The 21,691-nt window shown below is 37.3% G+C and overlaps 2 protein-coding genes and 1 non-coding gene across 6 annotated transcripts; 2 read left to right on the forward strand and 1 right to left on the reverse strand.

Moving 5' to 3' along the window:
• The first annotated feature begins 2,123 nt into the window (after positions 1–2,123).
• Positions 2,124–10,404, forward strand: LOC131309486 (potassium transporter 5-like). Its single transcript, XM_058336113.1, has 7 exons — positions 2,124–2,130; positions 3,407–3,445; positions 4,498–4,758; positions 5,362–5,414; positions 6,402–6,516; positions 8,859–9,113; positions 9,218–10,404. Exons 1-7 carry the CDS (start codon positions 2,124–2,126, stop codon positions 10,294–10,296), a joined length of 1,809 nt encoding a protein of 602 aa, XP_058192096.1. The 3' UTR covers positions 10,297–10,404.
• A 1,064-nt stretch (positions 10,405–11,468) lies between these two features.
• Positions 11,469–11,576, forward strand: LOC131312256 (small nucleolar RNA snoR100). The gene has a single exon (XR_009195823.1). It is a non-coding gene; the product is annotated as a small nucleolar RNA snoR100 (small nucleolar RNA).
• Positions 11,577–14,462: 2,886 nt separating this feature from the next.
• LOC131311693 (probable protein S-acyltransferase 7) lies at positions 14,463–20,804 on the reverse strand. Of its 4 annotated transcripts, none has more exons than XM_058339236.1 (6): positions 20,313–20,804; positions 19,743–19,964; positions 17,764–17,946; positions 16,386–16,688; positions 15,342–15,575; positions 14,463–15,258 (listed from the first exon to the last, which is right to left on the reverse strand). In XM_058339236.1, the coding sequence occupies exons 2-6, from the start codon at positions 19,854–19,856 to the stop codon at positions 14,818–14,820; spliced, it is 1,275 nt and encodes a 424-aa protein (XP_058195219.1). In that variant the 5' UTR covers positions 19,857–19,964; positions 20,313–20,804; the 3' UTR covers positions 14,463–14,817. The 4 variants fall into 4 exon arrangements, with proteins under 4 accessions (XP_058195219.1, XP_058195220.1, XP_058195221.1 ...); XM_058339237.1 differs by having other exon boundaries at positions 19,743–19,962; positions 20,289–20,804; XM_058339238.1 differs by lacking the exon at positions 19,743–19,964.
• Between the last annotated feature and the right edge of the window lie 887 nt (positions 20,805–21,691).

The following is a 21,691-nucleotide window of genomic DNA, read 5'->3' on the forward strand; positions in this document are numbered from 1 at the left end:
TATGCATTGATCCAGTCACTGCATGCTGATCAAACATGCGCACGCTACTCCAAGACACATGCGTGCCAGTAAGTTCAAACCCACAGTTTTTATTCCTAACCCTCTGGGCTCTAGAAGGACCAGTGCACACCCAGGACAAACCATACAGTTTATAGATAGTTAATATACAGTTATAGGCAGTTTAAATGAGTTACAAAGCGACCAAATGAATAAAACACCCCATAAATAGTGTGGGGGTAAAAACAGAGGCCAAGGCCTAATTACCCATGCAAAGGCCAGCCACTAGTCAGAGATAGACCTGCGTGCGCGGGTCACCCACTGCGTCGCGCAAGTTTGATCCATCTAACCATTGCTTAGTTTTACATGATCTGGGCTCTGGGACATGACTAGAAAGACCCCCAGGGTATTCCATATGAACAGAAATGAGTATTGAAAAGGCAACTAGCAGTTTTAACATGGAAAAGCAATATATTGGTTTTTAAGCATGCTCACAATGATGAATAGACAAGAAATAAAACATAAAACATGGATCCTGACCCCACGTTGGATCTACGCGCTAGTCCAAAAATGGAACGCATGGGGTTTGAACCTGCATGTGTAGGTTCCAGACAGGTCCCAGTGCCCACGCAAGATCTGCGCACGCATCCACAACGCTGCGCGCGTGTACAAACGACCGGTGCACGCTAGTCTCTTATCCACACGGTTTTTGAAACCTGCCAGCCCCCCCACCACAAGGATCAAAACAGATAGCAGTACAAAGGTGTTATACCTTTGGTTGAGTTTGAATGGATGTTTGAGCTTTGATGTGTGAGGTTGAATGAGGTGTGTTGGATGGTTGTAACCTTTCTTTCTTTCTTTTTCTAACCCTTTGGAAGAAAGAGTGAGGGGAGTATTTATAGGGAAAACACCCTCCATTCACTACAAGAAAAATTGCATTGGGTGACGAATGAAAATTGTCACAAATTGCATGTTTTTCGTCACAAATAATATAGGTGACGAAAAAAAATTTGTCGACTAAAGGTTGTCGAGGATTCCTACCTGGTGACGAAATCTATTTTTCGTCACCTATAGTGCCTTTTGATGACGAAATAATTCGTCACCAAAAAGTGAATAATTGGTGACGAATTTTTTTCCCTCGCTTATTGTGCTGTTTAACGATGAAAAAATTCGTCACCGATGGTTTACATCGGTGACGAAAATTTTCGTCACCAATATAAGAAATCGGTGACGAAATTTTTCGTTGCAAAAGACGTTTTCATATGCGAAAAATATCCTTCTTTCTTGCTCCTAATGGGTTTCGAACCCGAGTCCCTTGAGTTTTTTGCATAAGCCCTGACCAACTGCACTACACACACTTTTCAATAAATGTTTGAAATATCTAATATATAACATATATGTTTAACATGAAAATATATTTCGAATGTAATTTTGAACCTTTAAACATTAAAATTAGTAATTTTGATAAACATGAAAGTTGTAGGCAATTGAGTTATTGTTCAAACCCAATTTGAATTATCTCAATCAGAGTTTTTAGTAAAGAGTAATGTCCAAAATATATTTATTGACAAAGCGCAATTCATAAATTTCGTCACGAAAGGTACCCATTTAACGACGAAATATATTTTTCGTCACTGAAAGCGTTAAAATGGTGACGAAATTATTTTTCATTACCAAATTTAAGCATTTGGTGACCAAAAAAATATTTCGTTACTAAATTAGTCTCATTTGGCGACAAAATATATATTTTGTCACCAAATGATTATTATTGGTGACGAAAAATAATTTCATCACCTTTTTTGAGCTTTCGGTGACGAAAAATGTATTTCGTCACCAAATGGGTACCCTTTGGTGACGAAAATATTTTTTTCGTTGCTAAACAAGTATAATTGGTGACGAAATTATTTTGTCATGGAAGTTGTTAAAATAGTGACGAATTTATTTTTTCGTCGCCAAATATACTCATTTAGTGATGAAATTAAATTTCGTTGTCACTTTTTCGTCACAAATTTTCATTTTTCTTGTAGTGATTAATGGAAGGTATTAATGGAAAGCATTCCATTAATGGAAACCTTCTAGAAACCTTCCATTAATGGAAACCCTCCAAAAATGGAAACCTTCTAGAAATGGAAAGTAAGAGGTCGGTTGCAACTTTGAGCAGCGCGCGCAGGTCGTGGAATCTCGCACGTAGGTCTAAATAGTCACGCGTGGGTCAACGGTCAAACTTTGACTATTGACCAACACCTGGCACTTTGACCCGTGCGCGCCAGTTCTCAACCAGCGCGTGCCAGTAGGGTTTTGAGAAGTTTATTGGGGTTTCAAAACACTCAAAGCTCAAACCCTCGACATTCTCGGGGTGTTCTTGATCCATTTTATCATCGGAGAATCAAATACTGAAAGTAAACTAATCTGGAAAGTCCAGATTGGGGTGTCTACAAGTATTACAAATTAAATTATTGCAATTAAAAAATAGGGAGAGTTTATGAAAGAAAAGATATACGGTGTCGAATCCACTCGACCCGTTATAACAATTTCTATGCAATGATAAAGGTTAATTATTCGAATCAATTTAGATATTGTTAGGATTCGCGGGCCCACACGATATTGCCAAAAGCTTTTTATGAATCACCAAATAGCATCAGGTATTGTCTTCTAGCACAAATCGTCTTATTATTACAACCCGTCTCTATGGCACAAATCGATCGTTTAATAGCACGACGCTTATTATAGCGTATAACTCATCGTACCCAAATCTCACAAAAAAATTAAGAACCATTGTTAAATGTGCATAAAACCTAGGAATTCATACACAAGACGTGATGGAAAGAATTAATATTGTAAATAAATCCTTGAAAGTCATACAACCACGATTTGAATAAAAACCTAAATCAGAAGATAAATAATGTCACTAGGAATTCGAGCTTCATATTTTCACCCTAGAAGAGGATCTAGCCAGCCATCGGGGTGGAAGGCATCGAAGTTCTCTACTTCAAATGAATGTGATTTTGTCCACGGCAAGGTCTGCAGCCGAAGTCAGTAGGTTAACGTTTCATTTTATGGGTATTGACGGCACTAATCACATAAAGGCCCCTTGGACTTCATGAAATAATGGACCGACCACTTAATTTTGAATCATTTTGCATTTTAACCCTAACTTCTTTAATTTTTTATTTTTATCCAATTCTCAGACAACAAGCTTGAGCAACCTAGCTTTAAACACAAAATAATAAAATAAATATCAATTAACAAGAATAAATGACTAATAAATGTAGTTTGGAGGGCCAAAATCTGTATATGTTGACACTTATCAGGTACATTGGCAAATCTGGCGCGTGTTATTGACTGCCCTCGTTACATACATTACCAATAAAATTGATAACTGATGCTAGCTACATCCTTTATTTTGCAGTCCTTTCTGCTGTTGGTGGGATCACGTCTTTGAGCACAGGTATACATAATAGAAAATAAAAATCAAGTCCTTTCTATTTGTTTCATTTCCTTTCTCGTTTCTTCACTACTACAAAATGGCATAAAGATCATGGTTCAAAAACTAAGAAGATCTTATTTTTTGTAAAAACCAAGGGAACTACGATGTAGTGAAGGCATAACAAGTTACACAAAAAAGAAACAAGAATGCTAGAAAATTATGGGAAACGAAACAATATCAACATTTTCGTGTTTGATTAGAAAGATGAGAAAAAAAAAAGAAATTAAAAATAATGTACAACTCATTTAATGCATATACGAAGTCCTTTTTTCGTTGCATTTTTTTTTTTTTTTGTGACTTTTATTGTTGCGACTTTATAACGGGAAAAAAAATTTAAACTTTTCCTACAATAGGTTTATAGTAAGCAAACACATGCAGGGAAACAAATGTTCTCTTCATTTTCTTTTCTTTCAATTTACTTTTTATCATTTTCATTATCTATTATCTTTTCTTTCTGATCAAATGAACCCTCAAGAATGTTTGTTACACTTTTATTTTGCGCAAAAAATCATCCAAATATGTTGAAACGAGAAAATTTACAACTAAAGCAACAGAAGAAAATACAAAATACAAAATAAAAAATAACCTGCATGAAATCGGCACTGGTATCAAACCCATCAGTCGCACTCCTGTGTCCTATTACATGCATTTAATTACTTCTTTCGTCTTATTTTTTCACCTTCTTCTTGTTATATAAAAGATGTGTATTACGAAACAGACAGAAAGAGAACAAAAGTCGGTAGTGTTTTTTCACCTTCTTGTCCTATTGTAGTGTTTCATTTTTTTCCCTTCTCTTTGAAAGTATTTGACAACTCCATAGATAGACCAAAGAGTGGAGAACCCCGTTTGCTCTAAATTTCAAAATGAGTGACACTTTAGAAATTTCAACATTTTAAGTTACTTTATCTCCTTAAAAAGATGAATTTCTCATAAATTAACGAACGAACAAACCAAGGGGCGGAGGGAGTAATTTTTCTCGATGATTATTAATCTTCCAAGTTCTTTATTTGCAGATGCCATTGTGGGAATTTCAGTCGCGATCCTGATCGGTCTATTTTGTGCTCAACGATTTGGTACAAACAAAGTGAGCTACTTGTTCGCTCCGATTATCGTCTTGTGGTTTTTAGTCATTGCTGTGATCGGAGTCTATGACCTTTTGAAGCACGATGTGGGTGTGCTACGTGCTTTTAATCCGAAGTACATAGTAGATTACTTCAAAAGAGATGGCAAGAAAGCATGGACATCTCTTGGTGGAGTTTTTCTGTGTATTACAGGTGAGGTGATCGGCCGTGAGTGGGTAGAACCCACTCATCCCTTCCGATAATTATCGGACATCCCTTCCGATAATTATGTTGACATTCACTTCGGTTTGTGGAACCCACACATCCAAGTAGCTAGGGCTGGTAAACAAACAAACAGCTTGAGTTCCAACTCGTATTAATTTGCTCGTTTAAAGTTTGTTTGAGGTTGGTTTGTGATCGACATATAATCAAACCAAGCTTGAACATATTTTTGAAGCACGTTTGAACCAAGCTCAAACAAACTACTGCTCGGCTCGTTCAACTTATGATGTTTAAAAATTCAAGCTACTCGAAATTGGTCGGTGATCTGCTCGATTACAGTTCGATTGAGATCGGTTTGTATAAACAAGATAAACTCAAACATATTTTTAAAGTTTGTCAAGTTTTCAGATCACCAAGTTACGACAATCCACTTGTTGGGTTTGTCGTGAATCTCGACTGTCAATTTCAATTCAGACTTTGAGCATTTTGTTGAAAGACTTAATGGGACCAAAGACTTGCTAATTTTCTTGCTTGTCTTTCAGCACGAAAAGGGTAATCGATCATGAGGGACTAATTTGCTTCTTCCTGAAACAGGGACAGAAGCCATGTTTGCCGATCTTGGGCACTTTAGTGTCCGTGCAATTCAAGTAAGTGTACGAGAGACCTGCGAACAAGTGTGTTTAGGCTCGATAAGCTGCTTCAAAGATTAATATTTTTTTTTGTCGTTCAAAAAAAAAAAATATAAGCTGCAATTATTAAACCTTAACTCTCTTAATACTGTATTTTTTTAATCAGCGACTTGAAGGATATTCAGTAGAGACACAATTAATTTTACAGCATTAGTTTCTTGTGTCATTACTTGTGTTTTATTAACTACTAATAATAGGTATTAAAGTCAAGTACCTAGTAACCAGAAAAAAATGGAGTAACAATAATTTCAAAGGGATGAATTTCCCAACTCTTGAGAATAATTTTTGTTTCCTTTTGAGTCCAGAGAAAAATAGGATTTGAAGACAATAATAAATTACAGTATATAGGATGCAGTTAACCCATTTTCGAATTCGGTTCTTTGCAAGAAATTGAGTATGAATAACCTCTTCATTCCGTATATGCACATATATAATTTATAAACATGTAAATAATTCATATGAGAACAAACCAATACGACCTAGGACTCTAGCCAGCAATGGACCAAGAAATTTATATGTGGCAGAAATTAGTTATAACAGTAAAATCTTTTTAACTAAACTTAACATGTATATTTGTAATTCATTACGACAATACATATTGATGACTATATGTATAACTTCACCTTATGATTAACAGAAATGAATATATTTGCACAAAACATGGGTGTGAAAGATCTAGATCTCTGAGAAATAGCCTGAGAAATATCAAAATAAAGAGAATTTAGAGTAATATGAATGGAATATTTATGTAGATTTTATGGTACAAATAAAATATATACAAATACTGAAGTAATTATACAATATCAAGTTGACAAAAGCAACATCGGCATGGTATTGTAACTTACCAACTACTATAAAAAATTAATACAACAATTAGTAAAGAGGGATGGTGCAGAACATAACCCAAGCGTTAAATTATGTTTCTAACGGGGGAACTGGATGCAGATTAGCTTCTCTGGAGTAGTGTTTCCAGCATTACTAGCTTCGTATTGCGGACAAGCTGCCTACCTTGTCAAATTCCCAGAAAATGTGGGTAATTCTTTCTACGCCTCCATCCCAGGCAAGTCAACTCTCAACACTAGTGAAGCAGTGCATGTATTATGCATTGTTGCTCATCCATTTTTCAGTTATACTAGCAAAAGGTTCTGGATGTCGTACTGGCAATCGATCGTACTATTTTTCTTTTTGGTACAATACATATCTATACTGGTGTAACTTCAGGTACTGTTCTGAATTTTGCGCTATAAATATTATGTTATCAAGTATGTGATTATACCTAAAAAGCTCAAAACATACTACGAACATGAAAATAAGTATATGTGAATATGAATCATGTCAATAAGAGACAAGGAAAATTATAGTAATATTTTTAGCCCAAATAATTATTAGGGCAAAGTCCGCTTTGACCCTTTGTTGTTATTGCCATGTGCGGATACCCCCCTCATGGTTCAAAACTGATCACATAACCTACCTGTGGTTTTGAAAATGTGCAGATAGACCCCCTGCCATTAGGCCTGTCAATGGACCGGATGTAATCCAGATCCGATCCGAAAAATCCGATCCGGATCCGGATCCGATAACGTCGATCCGATAATCCGATAATCCGAATCCGGTAATTCAATACAGATCCGGATCGGATCGGATTAAATCCGTTATCAATCCGAATCCGAACTTTATTTTTTAAAATTTTTTTAATTTTTTTTAAAAAAATAGTAATTTTTTTTTTGAAAAAAAAAATGTTTAAGAAGTTGTATTTTTATTTTTTTTAATTTTTTTCGGAAATTTTTTTTTTTTTGAAAAAAAAAAATTGTATATTTTTGAAAAATATATTTTTTTTTGGCTAAAATTTTTGAAGTAAAAAAAGTTTCCGGAGCGGATTCGGATTTTCGGATCGGATCCGGATTTTTCGAATTTTCGGATCCGGATTACCACTATCGGATTTGAGTCTTATCGGATCCGGATCGGATTTGGTCTTATCGGATCCAGATCTGTCGGATTCGGATCGGATCCGGTCCATTGACAGGCCTACCTGCCATCATGTTTTCCATCCATATTAACGGACACAACATTAAAAGACCGATATACCATCATCATGTTCATTGATTCTTCTTTTTTAAATCTAACCACACCATCCCCTATACCAAAAATTGAATCCAAACCGTTGATATTATAAATTTTAACGAGTAATAAATCTATGCCAAAATTCAAGTCAATCAAAAAATGAAAAGCTCATGGTTGAATCGATTTTGTTATGAAATTAAAATTTCAAATTTGAATTTACTAAAAATTAGATAATTGGGTTATTGATGCCTGATCGAGATATTTTTTTACAGAGATACTCTATTCTTTATTTAATACATTATGAACGCTCAGATTACATTCTAAAATCGTGTGAGATACACCTCTGTTAATATGGAATGAAAACATGACGACAGGAGGTCTATCCGCATATTTTCAAAATCATAGGTAGGTTATGTGGTCAGTTTTGAACCATGAGGGGAGTATCCACACACGGCGATAACCACAAGGGGTGAAAGTGGACTTTGCCCAAATTATTATGGAATCGCCTCCTATAAAAGCAAAAAAAAAAAGAAGACAAAACATATGGTACAACTGGTATGTACCATCTGATACTCTCCCAGTCCCGACTAATAGTAGTCGATTGTTCATAGTATGATCGGTATGGGCCGGTACTTGAACCGGAACGAAATTATTGAGTAAAGATACTAGTTTTGTGAACAAACGGTATGTACTGCCCGATCACTATGAAACTGTATCAAAACCTTGATACTAGCTAGCTACTATTGGTAGAAGGCAGCCCGGGCACAATGGTAAGGTTGTCCCCTATGTGACCTGGTGATGGTAACGTGTATGAGTCACTAAAACAGGCTATCCGCTTGTGAGGATATGGTTGCATACATCTCACCATTGCAGTAGCGAGAGTCCCGTGCACTTAGTGGCGGAGCCAGGATTGTTAATCCGGGTGGGCCGGCTTAGTAGACATATATTTTTTTCGGAACGTATACTTATTATATCATAAAGTTTTTATTTTTCAATATATTATATTTGTACATTGAATGATTCTAGCATAATGCAGTTAAAGTATACTAATCATTTTGTATTTTTTTTCCTTAGGTTACTTTAACTGTTATGTGCTTATTTTTTATTTATAAAAAAAATTGAGAAATGAGAATGTAAAAGAACCAATTTTTTATCAAATCAAACTAAAATAATTAAAATAATAAGTAGTTATCCACGAATAATTATCAATAATATTATATATAAATAAAAATTTTAAAACTTGGAAGCCTGGGGTACCGGGCCCCCGGGCCCCAACATAGCTCCACCACTGCTTGCACTAGGTCTACCTTTTTCCTAACTACAAGTTGTTACTCTTCGCAGGTCGAGTGTATTGGCCAACATTTGTTGTAGCCGTTGCTGCTGCCATTATCGCGAGCCAAGCATTGATATCGGGAGCGTTTTCAACTATCTCCCAGTCCTTGATTCTAGGTTGCTTCCCCAAGGTCAAAGTTATCCATACTTCAACAAAGCATGAGGGTCAAGTTTATATACCAGAGATCAACTACTTTCTTATGTTGGCATGTGTTATTATCACTGTTAGCTTCAAGACCACTGAAAAGCTTGGAAATGCCTATGGTATGATAGGAAACTTAATTTCAAAATTTGAATGTATTTTGTTTTTCTGTCCCGGCCCTTAGCATGTTCGTTTCGACAAAAAAACTAAGGCACCTTCATTACAGGGATTGCTGTGGTTGCTGTGATGCTCATAACAACATGCATGGTGACTCTCATCATGCTAGTTATATGGGAAACGCGAATACTGTGGATTGCTCTCTTCTTTGTGGTGTTTATTTCCATAGAGGGCCTTTATCTGTCAGCTGTCGTTTCGAAATTCATTGAAGGTGGTTATCTTCCGTTGGCCATTGCAACTGTTCTAATGATGATAATGGGGATATGGCAGTACGTACACAAACAAAGGTATATATTTGAGCTCAAGAACAAGGTTTCCAATGAATTCATTAGAGACTTGTCCCTCAACTCGGATATCAACCGAATTCCAGGAATCGGACTACTCTACTCTGAGCTTGTTCAAGGAGTTCCTCCGATATTCCCTCACTTCATTGCCAACATACCCTCTATCCATTCAGTTCTAGTGTTCGTCTCTTTGAAGCCCATTCCCATCAATAAAGTGGCAATGGAGGAGAGATTTTTGTTTCGGCATGTTGAACCAAGGGACTACCGCATGTTCCGTTGTGTGGTCAGGTATGGTTATAACGATGTAACCGAGGAACCCAAGGAGTTTGAGCAACATTTGGTCGATAACTTGAAAGAGTTTATCAGGCATGAACAATTCATTCAGGAAGTAGGACGGGTACCTGAACAGATAATTGAGCCTACAAACATCTCCCATTCAACTCTGTTGGGGAATGATGAAAAAGTAACTCGGTCCAGTTCATCCAAGGTTCATATTGAGGAACCAATACAACAACAGCAACACTCATCCCGCAGGTCATCAAGAGACATCCAGTCCTTCAACGTCGTCGCAACAAGGTCACCGAATTCTTCAAGCCGAATCATATCAGGACCCATCCAGGGAGCTGAAGAGGAGATGCAATTTGTGCAAAATGCGATGGACAAAGGTGTTGTTTATCTACTTGGAGAAATAGAAGTGATAGCAGAACCGAAATCATCCTTCTTCAAGAGGATTGTTGTCAACTACGCCTATAGTTTTTTGAGGAAGAACTTTAGACAAGGAGAGCATGTAATGGCAATACCACGGAGCAAACTTCTAAGGGTTGGGATGACATACGAGATATGACTTGACGTTTAACTCTTTGTTTTAAACTTTTAACAGTGTTATGACTCGTACTTAAATAAATATTTGCAATCAAATTAAGAAGACACTTTATGTTTTTCTGCGCGGAAATTTGTAACCTCCATTTTGTTTTGTTTCAAGAATCTCTATGACAAACTCCAGCATTGATTTGGGTGCTCCAGCTTTATTGCTTAGTGTGGAATGTTTGAATTTGTTCACAAATTAACGTGAAGAAGGAATAAGAAAACGTTTATTGGGCTGCTTATATATACGACTCTGATTTTCACCAAAACAAACTACTAAACACACTTGAAGTTGGTACAGAATATAGCCAGAAAGCTAGCTGTCATAAATAACTTGCATTACACAGAGACATTATGTTAAGAACTTTGTACTGGATTTTTGCATCCTTGTTCGGTATATCCCACGTGCTTTCTAATCACGACGGTGCTTGCATCACTATAGTTGTACTTGTACATGATTTAGGCATTAGAACCTGTTTCAAACAATTAGAACTTCTCAAAAAAAAAAATCATTTTGAAGAACAATGTCCAACCTATATAAAAAGAACCAGTTTTGGGTTGCCATTTTTTGCTCGATTTTTCCAATTGTACCCCTTGATTGTAGGAGCCGCAGTGTTGTCCAGTGTCTAATATGGTAATTTCGCGCGTTGTTGTGTTAGTGGGCCACGTGCCGTGATCCTGGTGCCTCCCGTGCGTTGTACGCAAAGATAGGACCAGTGGGGTCTAGTGGCGGCGGCCGCCACGACAAGAATTTTAGAAAACGCAGTTATTATATATATGTGAAAAAAAAAATTATCCCCAACTTATATAGTCTCACCACTACTAGATTTTTTTCCTTTTTTTTTATTATATACTAGTCATAAATCTTCTTCTTTTTTTCAAGAAAGGAGACCCAAAAAAGTATTCTAAAACTAAATTCAATGGGCCAAAGTGAAATAATATAAATGATGATGTGTAATTAAGAAAAAAAACTCCACATTAATTCTAACCCTAAAATAACTTAACCTAAAAAATTAAGGAAATTTAATTATAATGCCACTCCCAAAAGGGAGTGCGGTTATCAATTTGGGAAATCCATATAGGAATCTAGGGAGTAACATTATAATTTTGAGGTGTGGTATTATCTTTGTGCATATCGATGCTTTGGACTATCAATGAAGGAAGCATGATAATGTGCACATAAATTGAATTGGGTCTTTAGGTTTGCCTTCTCTGATGCCATTTGGCTTTGATTTGGGGGTATGGTTCCGTAGCAAAACACGTATAGTGGGCTACTGTTTAAGTGGTATTCTGAAATCAGCCACTTTGTACATATTGCCAAAAGTTAGGTCTGTCTCCAATCCTCCCCCGCTCATACCCCCAATGATTTGGGACTACATAGGTTCTGCTGTTGTTGTTGTTGGAGTGACATTATCGATGCCCAAAATTAAAATTAGTCTTTTTTCATACTCCATGTGCAAATAAAAAATATCATTTACTATAGTTTTTATTATGTTATTTTAATTTTTTCTAGAGCCAATGACTATAATATTGTAATGCATCTTTTTATTTTTTTTTAGTATACATTTCGCCACTGCTAAGGTAAAATCCTGGTTCCATCTCTAGTTGTACGTACAGGAATTTGGGCAATTGATTTGGGTGGCATCGTGTGCCTATTCACAGCGATGTACGTGGGTCATCCTCCAAGTACCGTTGATGAGTGTTAGGTGCTTGTGTTAGAGGAGAAGCATGTGAGCATCTAAGGCCATGGATGTGTATATCTCCTTGATAATTGTGTTTTCTAGCTTCTTCTGCATTTGCTTTCTCTCTCTGGGAGTTCTTCGTTTGCATATTCTAGGACCTTATTATGTATGCTTGGGTTTTGGACGCTTTTCTTTACCAGTAGCTATCGTCGTCTTTGTTTCTTCCCTATAGTCCGAAATAAACCCTCCGTTTTGTTTCTCTCTTCCTCATTCAATTGTGGTACTCTCTCTCTCTCTCTCTCTCTCTCTCTCTCTCTCTCTCTCTCTCTCTCTCTCTCTCTCTCTCTCTCTCTCTCTCTCTCTCTCTCAATGATAATACTATGTAGTTTGATGTGCTTTGGTTTGAATTTAGGGATAGTCGTCGAAAGGGACTCAGACATGTTGTCTCTCAGCAAAGAACTTGTGTGTTCCTGACAGGGACGGAGGTAGTTAGTGTGGGAGGTGGCACGTGCCACCCCCGTTTCAAAAAACCCCAAAAAAATTGCACATAATAAGGTGAAACAAAAAGACTTGAAGAACTCTGCTTAAAACTATTCGTGGTTAAGTTGGCAGTGTAGCTTATATTGAGACCCTGAATACCAGGGTTTGAATCCCCCAGTGACTTGTGGGTTTTTTTTCCTTCTCTCTCTCTCTCTCTCTCTCCTCTCTCTCTCTCTCTCTCTCTCTCTCTCTCTCCATTCTTACAAGCTTTGTAATTCTTTCGCATTAACGTGACCCATTTGGAAATAAAATTTTCCCAAAATCCATTTGAACACATTATCTTTTTAAAAACTAATGCGGTTCGACTAGGTATTTATAAGTATGAAAAACACAAATATTCTATACAAATACTATAAAAAAATGCAATTTAGAGAATGGTAGGTTTCGGATTAAGAAAAATTTATATCGTAATGTGCATTTGCATACCACAAGAGTTGAATCAAGCCTTTATTTATTTTTCAAAGAAGAAAAATCCATGACAAAACCTAATTATATGACTTCACACTTAATTTTTTTCTCCATATTTTTCTGCATAACATATAAATACATTTTCGTTGAACGGTGCCACCCCCACATGCGAATCTTGGTTTTGCCCCTGGTTCCCGATGTGTGGGTATTCATCATTCGTGATGTGCCTTGGTTAGATTGTGATAGGAACTTAACCCTTGTGTACCCAGAAATAGTTCTTGTACGATCTGGTTTACTGGGTTATATGTTTGGCGTCGCCGACTTGTGCGTTTTCTACATACCAAGTTCTTGACGTGTGCATTTTCTGCATTTATTTTTGTTTGGTGTTTAAATTGCACCTGTATGATTTGTAATATTGTTAGTGCTTTGTTATTTACGCTTTGATTGCAGTCAAAACATATTTGACTTTCATTTGCGATGTGCGTTGGTTAGATTGTGATAGCCACTCAATCCTTGTGTGGTGAAAAATAGTTCCTGTGGAATCTAGTTTACTGAACATATTTGGTATTGTTTTGCGGCTGGGTAGTTTACTCAAGCTTGGTTTTCATGGCCAGATTGCATGTTTGGGTGTTTGGATGTATAGTTTATGTCGTGAGCTTGATAAAATTAATGTCTTGTTGTAATTTTTGTATTTGGGCTAAAATATTATGTTTAGTTTTGGGCCATAAAATGTTAGTATGTAATTTGGTCATGTTTAAGTTGTTTTGTAGTTGGGTTAATTTGTGAAATGTGTAGGCCCAAGTAAGGTCCAATAGTCTTATAAGAGCTTGTAAAGAAGTCTCTAGACAAGTGAATGAAAAAAATCTCAGTGCTCCCATTCCCCTGCTTCCAGTTTCTACGTGTGTTCTTCCCGACCAAGTTACGGCAATTGTGTTCTTCCGTGGTTCACTAATTCTCTCCTAATCAAACAAAGATCTAAGCTAGTCTAAGCCAACATAGCTTGTGTGTACACACAAGTCCTGTAAGAATTTCCTTCCCTTTTTAGTTTATTTATGTCTATTGATGTGGAAATTATTGAAATTTTATGACTTGTTAATTCTGCATTTTCTTCACACAGTGCCATGGTTATTCATGTTCCATTTATCTGCTGGATTCATGTCAACCATGATTACCATTATAGCCCACATGGAGGGTTTTATTGCCTTGTCCCCGTTTGAGGTCGAAGGGTGATTGCAACTGTGATTACCATGATAGCCCACACGGAGGGTTTTATTACCTTGTCCCCGTTTGAGGTCGAAGGGTAATTGCAACTGTGGCAGAGCATCGTGCCACTAGTGACCTGAAATATAAAGATTATAGCAACTTTGGACATGATTATAAAGATATATTAGACCTTGGTGATAATTTGAGATGATCTTCGACAAGTAATTTGATTAGGTGGTTAGAAGCCCTTGTGCACAATTCGTTCATGCGCTATAATACTGTAGGTAAATGTTTCTAGCCAAATCCTCGACTATAATCAGATAGACCCATTATTCCACCCTTCCTGTAATTTATTTTTCCTCTACAATCTAATGTTTCTTGTCTTTTACTTTCTACAAAATGCTAACATATCAAACAATTAACGGCTAAATGAATCCCTGCCAATTTGCAAGCAAAACCGATGCCTAAAGTCATGAGAGAAGCAGGTAATCGCAATACCTTTGTCTCTTATCTGAAATCTACCCGTTCCTTTTCTAAGAAGGAAGTAAATTGGACACAATTCTTCATTTGTAGCATCTACTTCAATTTCCAGAACATGCGATTACGTTTCTGTCAAAATCGAAATTATAACCTATCCCCTCTCAGATTCGTAGCCTTCAAGAACAAATTCAATGGCCTCCATGAATCAGCTCTGTCCCTCCTGCCTTATGTTCCTCTCCAAACTCAGCAACAAGCATGTGCACGTCACGGGTGATCTCCCAGTGGCTTCTGTCATCCCAGCTGGGTTGTCTTGTTTGAGTCCCACGTTTTTCTAATTGTCCAACACTCTCAATTTGGCTCTCTATATCTTCAAGCTCTTCTGCATCGACGACTTGCGGTTTCAATCTCTCCATATCAAAGCTCGTCTTGGGCATCTCTGGGCTCATGGGTCGGCCCAGAGACATTGAAGCACTGACAATAAAAGATGAGTCACCCTTCACCTTTGCACGGAAGTTATTCTTGGATCTGGGTATCTTAGAGCAAAAGACCTCCTTAAAATTTTGGGCACATCCAATGTTATAAGGATTCCTCTTCCCATCATAGTGATAACGGAAATTTTCGTATGTTGTCTGCACTAACAATTGACAATGTAAAGGTGCAAAGGAACGAAGATTCAATTAAGCGCCATAATGGACAAAGAGATAATAGCAACCTGGTTAGTGAAAATTAAATGAAGGTGAAATGCAGTGAGACCTCCAACAAACCAAGAAGCTATGAATGTATACAGTATGAGAATTCCTGAAACCGGTGACTTCGCAAATGCCTTTCCGAGGCTGCAATGGTATGCTTCCATTATAATGCCGATATTGACCCAACAGAAGGCAAAAACATATAGGCAGAGGACAGTTGTTGAGAATACAAATGTGAAAAAGAACCGATAATTCCTCTGCAAATGGAAACAATTAACCTCTTAGCTTGAGGATAACAGGGAAAGAAAAGTAGTGGAAAAAGAATAAAGGTCCTCGACAGGCTTTAGGTCAAAGCAATGATTTTCGTAAGGCCACAAAATAGGATGACCAATTAATATTTTCCAATGGAAGAAACTTACTGGGATCGCGCGTCCGGCACCAAGTGTATAGATGTCTATAAATGGTGGGCAGGAACCCCACCTAATCATGATCAAGAAACCAAATTTCGTACTTTTCCACCAACAGAAAAAAAAAATTATTTTAAGAAACCAAAGCGAAACAACTATGATGCAGAAATTTCATTGTTTCCAACAAAACACACAGAAACAAACCAAAGCAGTGATTGTTTCGGGTTTTTCAGCAGTATTTGGAACATTCAACAGTGGTCAATTCTATTGTCCTTTTCGGCAGTATTTGGAACATTCAACAGTGGTCAGTTCTATTGTCCTTGATACTTTTATGTTTTTTTATTGGAAGATAGCAACCACAACTTTTTTTTCACTAAAGCATACTACTATAACTTTGTAAGTTAAAATGTTTTTTTTTTCTTGCAATGGAAAACCCCCTTCCCGTACTAGTCCTCCAAACTTTTTGTCAATGAGCTTCGTATATTCCGAAAATTCCTGTTCAATTATCTATTTAATCGTCAATATTGTATTAACAGTTGTCTTGATTTTAGAATTTTATCTCAAGCATTCTAATATTTTAAAAAGATCTTCAGAGAAAAATACAAAACCAAAAAAAAAAAAGATGTTCAAAACGGAAAGATAATTCTGACTTGTTATTACCTTCCCAATACATTGTCCCACCCACGGGCAATGATGATCAAAGCGCTCAACACAATTATTGCATATTGAGCAGTGGGAGCAACGTGGTGGCCGATATAGCATGCATGTTTGGCAATATTTAACCCTAACAACCATCCCATTTACAGTAACTTCTTTGGTAGGGGGTACAGCAGGACCACCACTCTGACTTCCAGCCCAGTCCGTGGAGATGCTAGACACATCATCATCTGCTTCTGGAGGATGTGGATTTCGAGGAAGAATGCCAGGATCTCGTCCAGAGATGAGGAAGAGAAGAATAATAATCTGCAATAAATAACAACTAATAGAGTCAACTGCATGTTTTGTCAGAACCGAGGTGTAGAGAAAATTGCAATCATATATTTCAAATGACCATTACTAGGATGGGTGCCTAAGTTGTAAAAAGGGCCACCCAATGCATGAGGCTCCCGCTACCCGTGACCATCAGGTCAGATCGGGGCAATTGTACCATTCCCCTAGGCCGCCCTTCATGCGTGTGTAAGGTATGAATTATGAATTGCTTCTGCAAGCTTAAAAAGATTAAAAACCTGCTTTTGATCCGAAAATCATATTTCCAAATCAACTTAAATTAAAAACTTAAGAAAGACAGGACATCATCAAACACTCAAACAACTAACCATCTTACTACAAGAATTTAGCAACGGGAGGTCCTGTAGAACGAGTTTATGGTAACTAGTCCACACACGCAACAACTAACCATCTTATTACAAGAATTGCCTTAATGTTTAGTTTTGGTTTTCAATTCTTAAGTTATGACAACTTTTGACTTGATGTATGTTCTTAAAATAAATATCTTCTATAATCCCTGCATTAAGATCTATCAAACAATTTTCCATTAACAAAATTTTTGCTTCGCCGTTCTAAAAAAAAATGATCTATCAAACAAGACCCATGTCGAAGAGAAACCCAAAAATTGGTTTAGTAGAGCCAAGTTTTGTGTGTCAAAGATGTCAAATCATCCAAAACAAAACTAACCAAAAATGAGTGAAAAGGAAAGGTCATTTGCTAGTTTCAGAGGTAATAATTAATTGATGTGTGACAAGCTTCAAGTCTCTAGCACTCCCGCACATGAGATCCTCAACTCCCACGTCTAGAGATAAACAATAGCCCATTCTATTGGGATGATAGTACAGGGCCCATCAGCTCAGAAAGAACCATTGTATTCTTTCATCACATTCGATGTAAACGCTATACCTTGACTTAGATTATATCATTTCATGGATTTATACGTAGAATTAAGAAAAGGGAGAAAAATAATCTAAACTGGCTATACCTAATAATCAGCCAACCAATTAGTCAAGATGGAATATACAAGAAACATTAAAAAGAGGAATCTTACACAAGTCATGAATACAGCAGATAAAACTACAATAAGACGGCCCAGGTGGTGTGGGAATTCATTAACAAGCCCTTGAGAAACAAAAGCACAAAACAATATTACTGGAGCCACAATTAAACCCATTGTAAGGAATAGTGATCTGAAATCCGGCCCAAATATAAGCCGGCCTCCAATGAAGAATCTCTGCAGGAAATACAGAACAGTGATGAGTGGTTTGGTCTTCATTTAGGAAAATATAAATTCACATTACAGTGAATACACAGGCCAAAACAATACAGAAAACGGTGTAATTGTAAGGTCTTTTACATACTAAAAGAGCAATTGGAGCTTAAACTTTCTAGGTAGCCAAACGGTGGTGGTCGTTGCTTCCACCCTTTACTGGCCTAACAACTTGTTGGACCCTAACAACATGGCTCAAAAGGCTTAAACCCAAGTTATTTGGTTTTAAGGAGTGGTCCTTGTATTTCGTTGAAACTTATTCCAACCCCCACTAACGTGGGACAAACATTGAGGTGCTACTTTCTCTCCTACTTCAATGCGCAACATCCTCATTGCGGCCACGGCCTGTCACCCTTCTCCCTATGGCCATGGTGTAGCACCTAGCTCACACAACTTAGAACGGGATTGTGCTCTGATGCCATTTGCAACGACTCACCCTTTACTGATTCAATAACTTCTTGAAGCCTAAGAACATAGCCCAAAATGCCGAAACCTAAGTTAGCTGGCAGAAAAGGATGGTCATCTTATTCTGTTGAAACTTCTTCTAACCCAACAACATGGGACCAACATTAAATATCAGATTGGTAATGGAGAAAGGACCTTCTTGTGGGGGGATAATTGGCACCCTTTTGGTCCCTTATATGATCGATTCAGGAATAGAGTGGTGCATAATGTTGGCAGATCTTTAAAGGCTAAGGTGGCTTCAATAGTTGAAAATGGGGCTTGGAGATGGCCCAGATTAAGAAACCCCCTTATTCACACCATCATCTCTCACATTCCTCAAAATTTGGTTCCACACCCTAAGATGGTGGATTCAGTAATTTGGGTGCCTCATCCTAAGGGTATTTTCACTATTAAGTTTGCTTTGGAAGCTATTCGGGAGAAATTCCCTATTCAGCCTCGGTTCAAGGTTATTTGGGGTAGTCATAATGTCCCTAGATGGTCTTTTGTACTTTGGTTGGCAGCTCTTCACAGACTGAGTACTAAGGATAGATTGAGAAACTGGGGTATGGCTGTGGATATGCCCTTTGCTGCCTCTACCAGGATGAGGAGGAATCACATCATCACTTGTTCTTTGATTGTTTGTATTCTACATGTGTTTGGCAGTACTTGGTGTCCAAGAATAGAGTGACTGGCATTCCTAATAATATGGGAGATGTCCTTGATTGGTTGCAGGGCAATGTATCTTGGGTTAGTTTCAGATTTGTTAGTTTGAAGTGTACATTGGCATCTACTGTTTATGGTCTTTGGTAGGAAAGAAACTCTCGTATTTTTTGTGCAAAGATGAAGGATCATACTCAGGTGGCAACAGATATAACCAATGGGATTCGTGCTTTCCTTAGCTCCAGAAGGAATGTAAAACAATCCTCGCAAAATCGGAGTATTTGTGAGATATGGGGCCTGCCTCACAGGATCATGCAATCTGTATAGTTTTGAAAAGTGTGTTCTTTGATTTTGTTTTCTTGTTTAGAGCTGCTTTGTATGGCTGCTTGTATTGTTGTTTCTTGTAAGGGGATTCTATCCCTCTTGGTTTGAGCCTAATAAAATTTTGTGCACTTATCAAAAAAACAAAAAAAAAAACATGGGACCAACATTGGGGTATTACAGAGCGAAAGAACAAAATGACGAGCAAAATAACAAAATGGCAATAAGATGTAGTAGGTTGGTGAAGAAGTTACATCTAACAAAACAGGCAAACAGAGTTAGTATAATCTAAACACGGAGAAGATTAAGAAAGGGGGAAAGAGGGGGTGGCATACATTGCTTCCTTTCCAGACTTGATAGAGTCGGGGAGAGGGGCCATAGGTGGTTTCGATGAAGATTCGGCTATTGGATTTGGAGAAGTGAGGAGGCGGGGGACCACCCTCGCACATCCTTTCCCTTCAAACCCAATTCAACAAATAAGATGGGTTTATTTTGATGCCCAGATTGATTAATGCGGTTTGGTACCCTCCCCTACACCACCCGTTTGATAAAGTGATCTGTTGAGGCAAAACATGAACATAGCACATAAAAATTCAGATCAGCGATCGAATACAAATGTTTCGTTAAGGAATTGACAGAGGTTTATTATCCAATTACTATGCTGATAATAATAAGAATAACAAAAAGTTGGTCCAAAAGGACAATTTGAACAATGCGGATTCTCAAACATCTGCATTGAGATAAAGCATACGTCCTCTTATACAATAGGGGCTTTGCATATAAAGGTTTTTTATTTTTTATTAAATAAGATGCAAATGCAAATGCTCATGTGAATTGAAAGCAAGGATTTCGAATTGGATTGATTCAAGCAGCAGAAACATATGGAGAAAGAGAAGAGAGAAAACCCTAATGTTTTCTTGGCGTATTTCTTTCTATGGGGGAAGAGAGAGGAGGATCTATCTCTCTTTCCCTGGTGCTGGGTGCTGATGCTGATACGTAAATCTTTCCCTTTCGTGTGATTTCTGAAATAGTCAAAATGGGTCACAGGGTTTCAGCCCCCGTTCGACGTCGGCAGGGGGGAACCGAATTTCGTTGAAAAAGTGCATGAGAGAGAGAGAGAGAGAGAGAGAGAGAGAGAGAGAGAGAGTTCCTCCACACAGCCAGAAGAACCTCTCTGCCTCGTTGCCAAATTCTCCGCTCGGATAGCCGCAATTTTTTCGAATCATCCTTAAAAATAGATTCCGGTCAAAAAAATAAAAAAATCCTTGAAAATAGCTTCCTTCCCCTCCAGGCCAGGCGGCACTACCCAGTTTCTTTGAAAGGTTTCAATTTCGAAAAGGTTCAAATAACTTCCCACGACTTGGTAAACTACCCATCAAAGGATAATTTCTCATTTGTTTTTTGGGTAAACTATAGTTAACCCCCTCTAACTCAGCCTCGCGTGCACTTTGCCCCTCTAACTTTTTTTTTGGCACTCAACCCCCTCTAACTAACTGAAATTCAAACGGTCATAACTTTAAACGGTCATAACTTCTTTTTCCGAAATCGAAAACATGCAACTTATATATCGATTTCGAGGTCTTGAAGTCATCTTTCTAATGACACCAAAATCACATCACGATTCAAAGCACACAGAAAGTTATGATCAAAAGAGTAAGGACTGGTAGACAGAAAGACCGTATTGATCATAACTTTCTGTGTGCTTTGAATCGTGATGTGATTTTGGTGTCATTATAAAGCTGACTTCAAGACCTCGAAATCGGTATATAATTTGCATGTTTTTGATTTCGGAAAAAGAAGTTATGACCGTTTGAAGTTATGACCGTTTGAATTTCAGTTAGTTAGAGGGGGTTGAGTGCCAAAAAAAAAAGTTAGAGGAGGCAAAGTGCACGCGATGCTTAGTTAGAAGGGGTTAACTATAGTTTACCCTTGTTTTTTTTCAGAGTTTGCGTTTTTGGTTTTTTTTCTCTCAGTAGGAGTCCAATAAAGTTTTCTTGCTTTTCACTTCAGACAATTAAGGCTCCGTTCGAAACATGTGGAAAATAAAATAAAATAAAATAAAATGGGAAAAAAATAAGAGGAAAAAAGAAGAGAAAATTTACTTTTCTCAAAACTTAAAATTGACTTCTTCTCTCTTTTTTTTCCAATCAAACAATATGAGAGAAATTTTTTTAATTTTCCTTTCTTTTTCTTTTCATTCATTAGAACAAGTTTACCAGCTCATGTAAACACCCAAAATTAGTTATTTTACCTATGCAAAGTGAAAAAAATCCTCATACAGCAG

The sequence above is a fragment of the Rhododendron vialii genome, chromosome 12a (genome assembly GCF_030253575.1).
Source record: "Rhododendron vialii isolate Sample 1 chromosome 12a, ASM3025357v1".
NCBI lineage: Eukaryota > Viridiplantae > Streptophyta > Magnoliopsida > Ericales > Ericaceae > Rhododendron > Rhododendron vialii.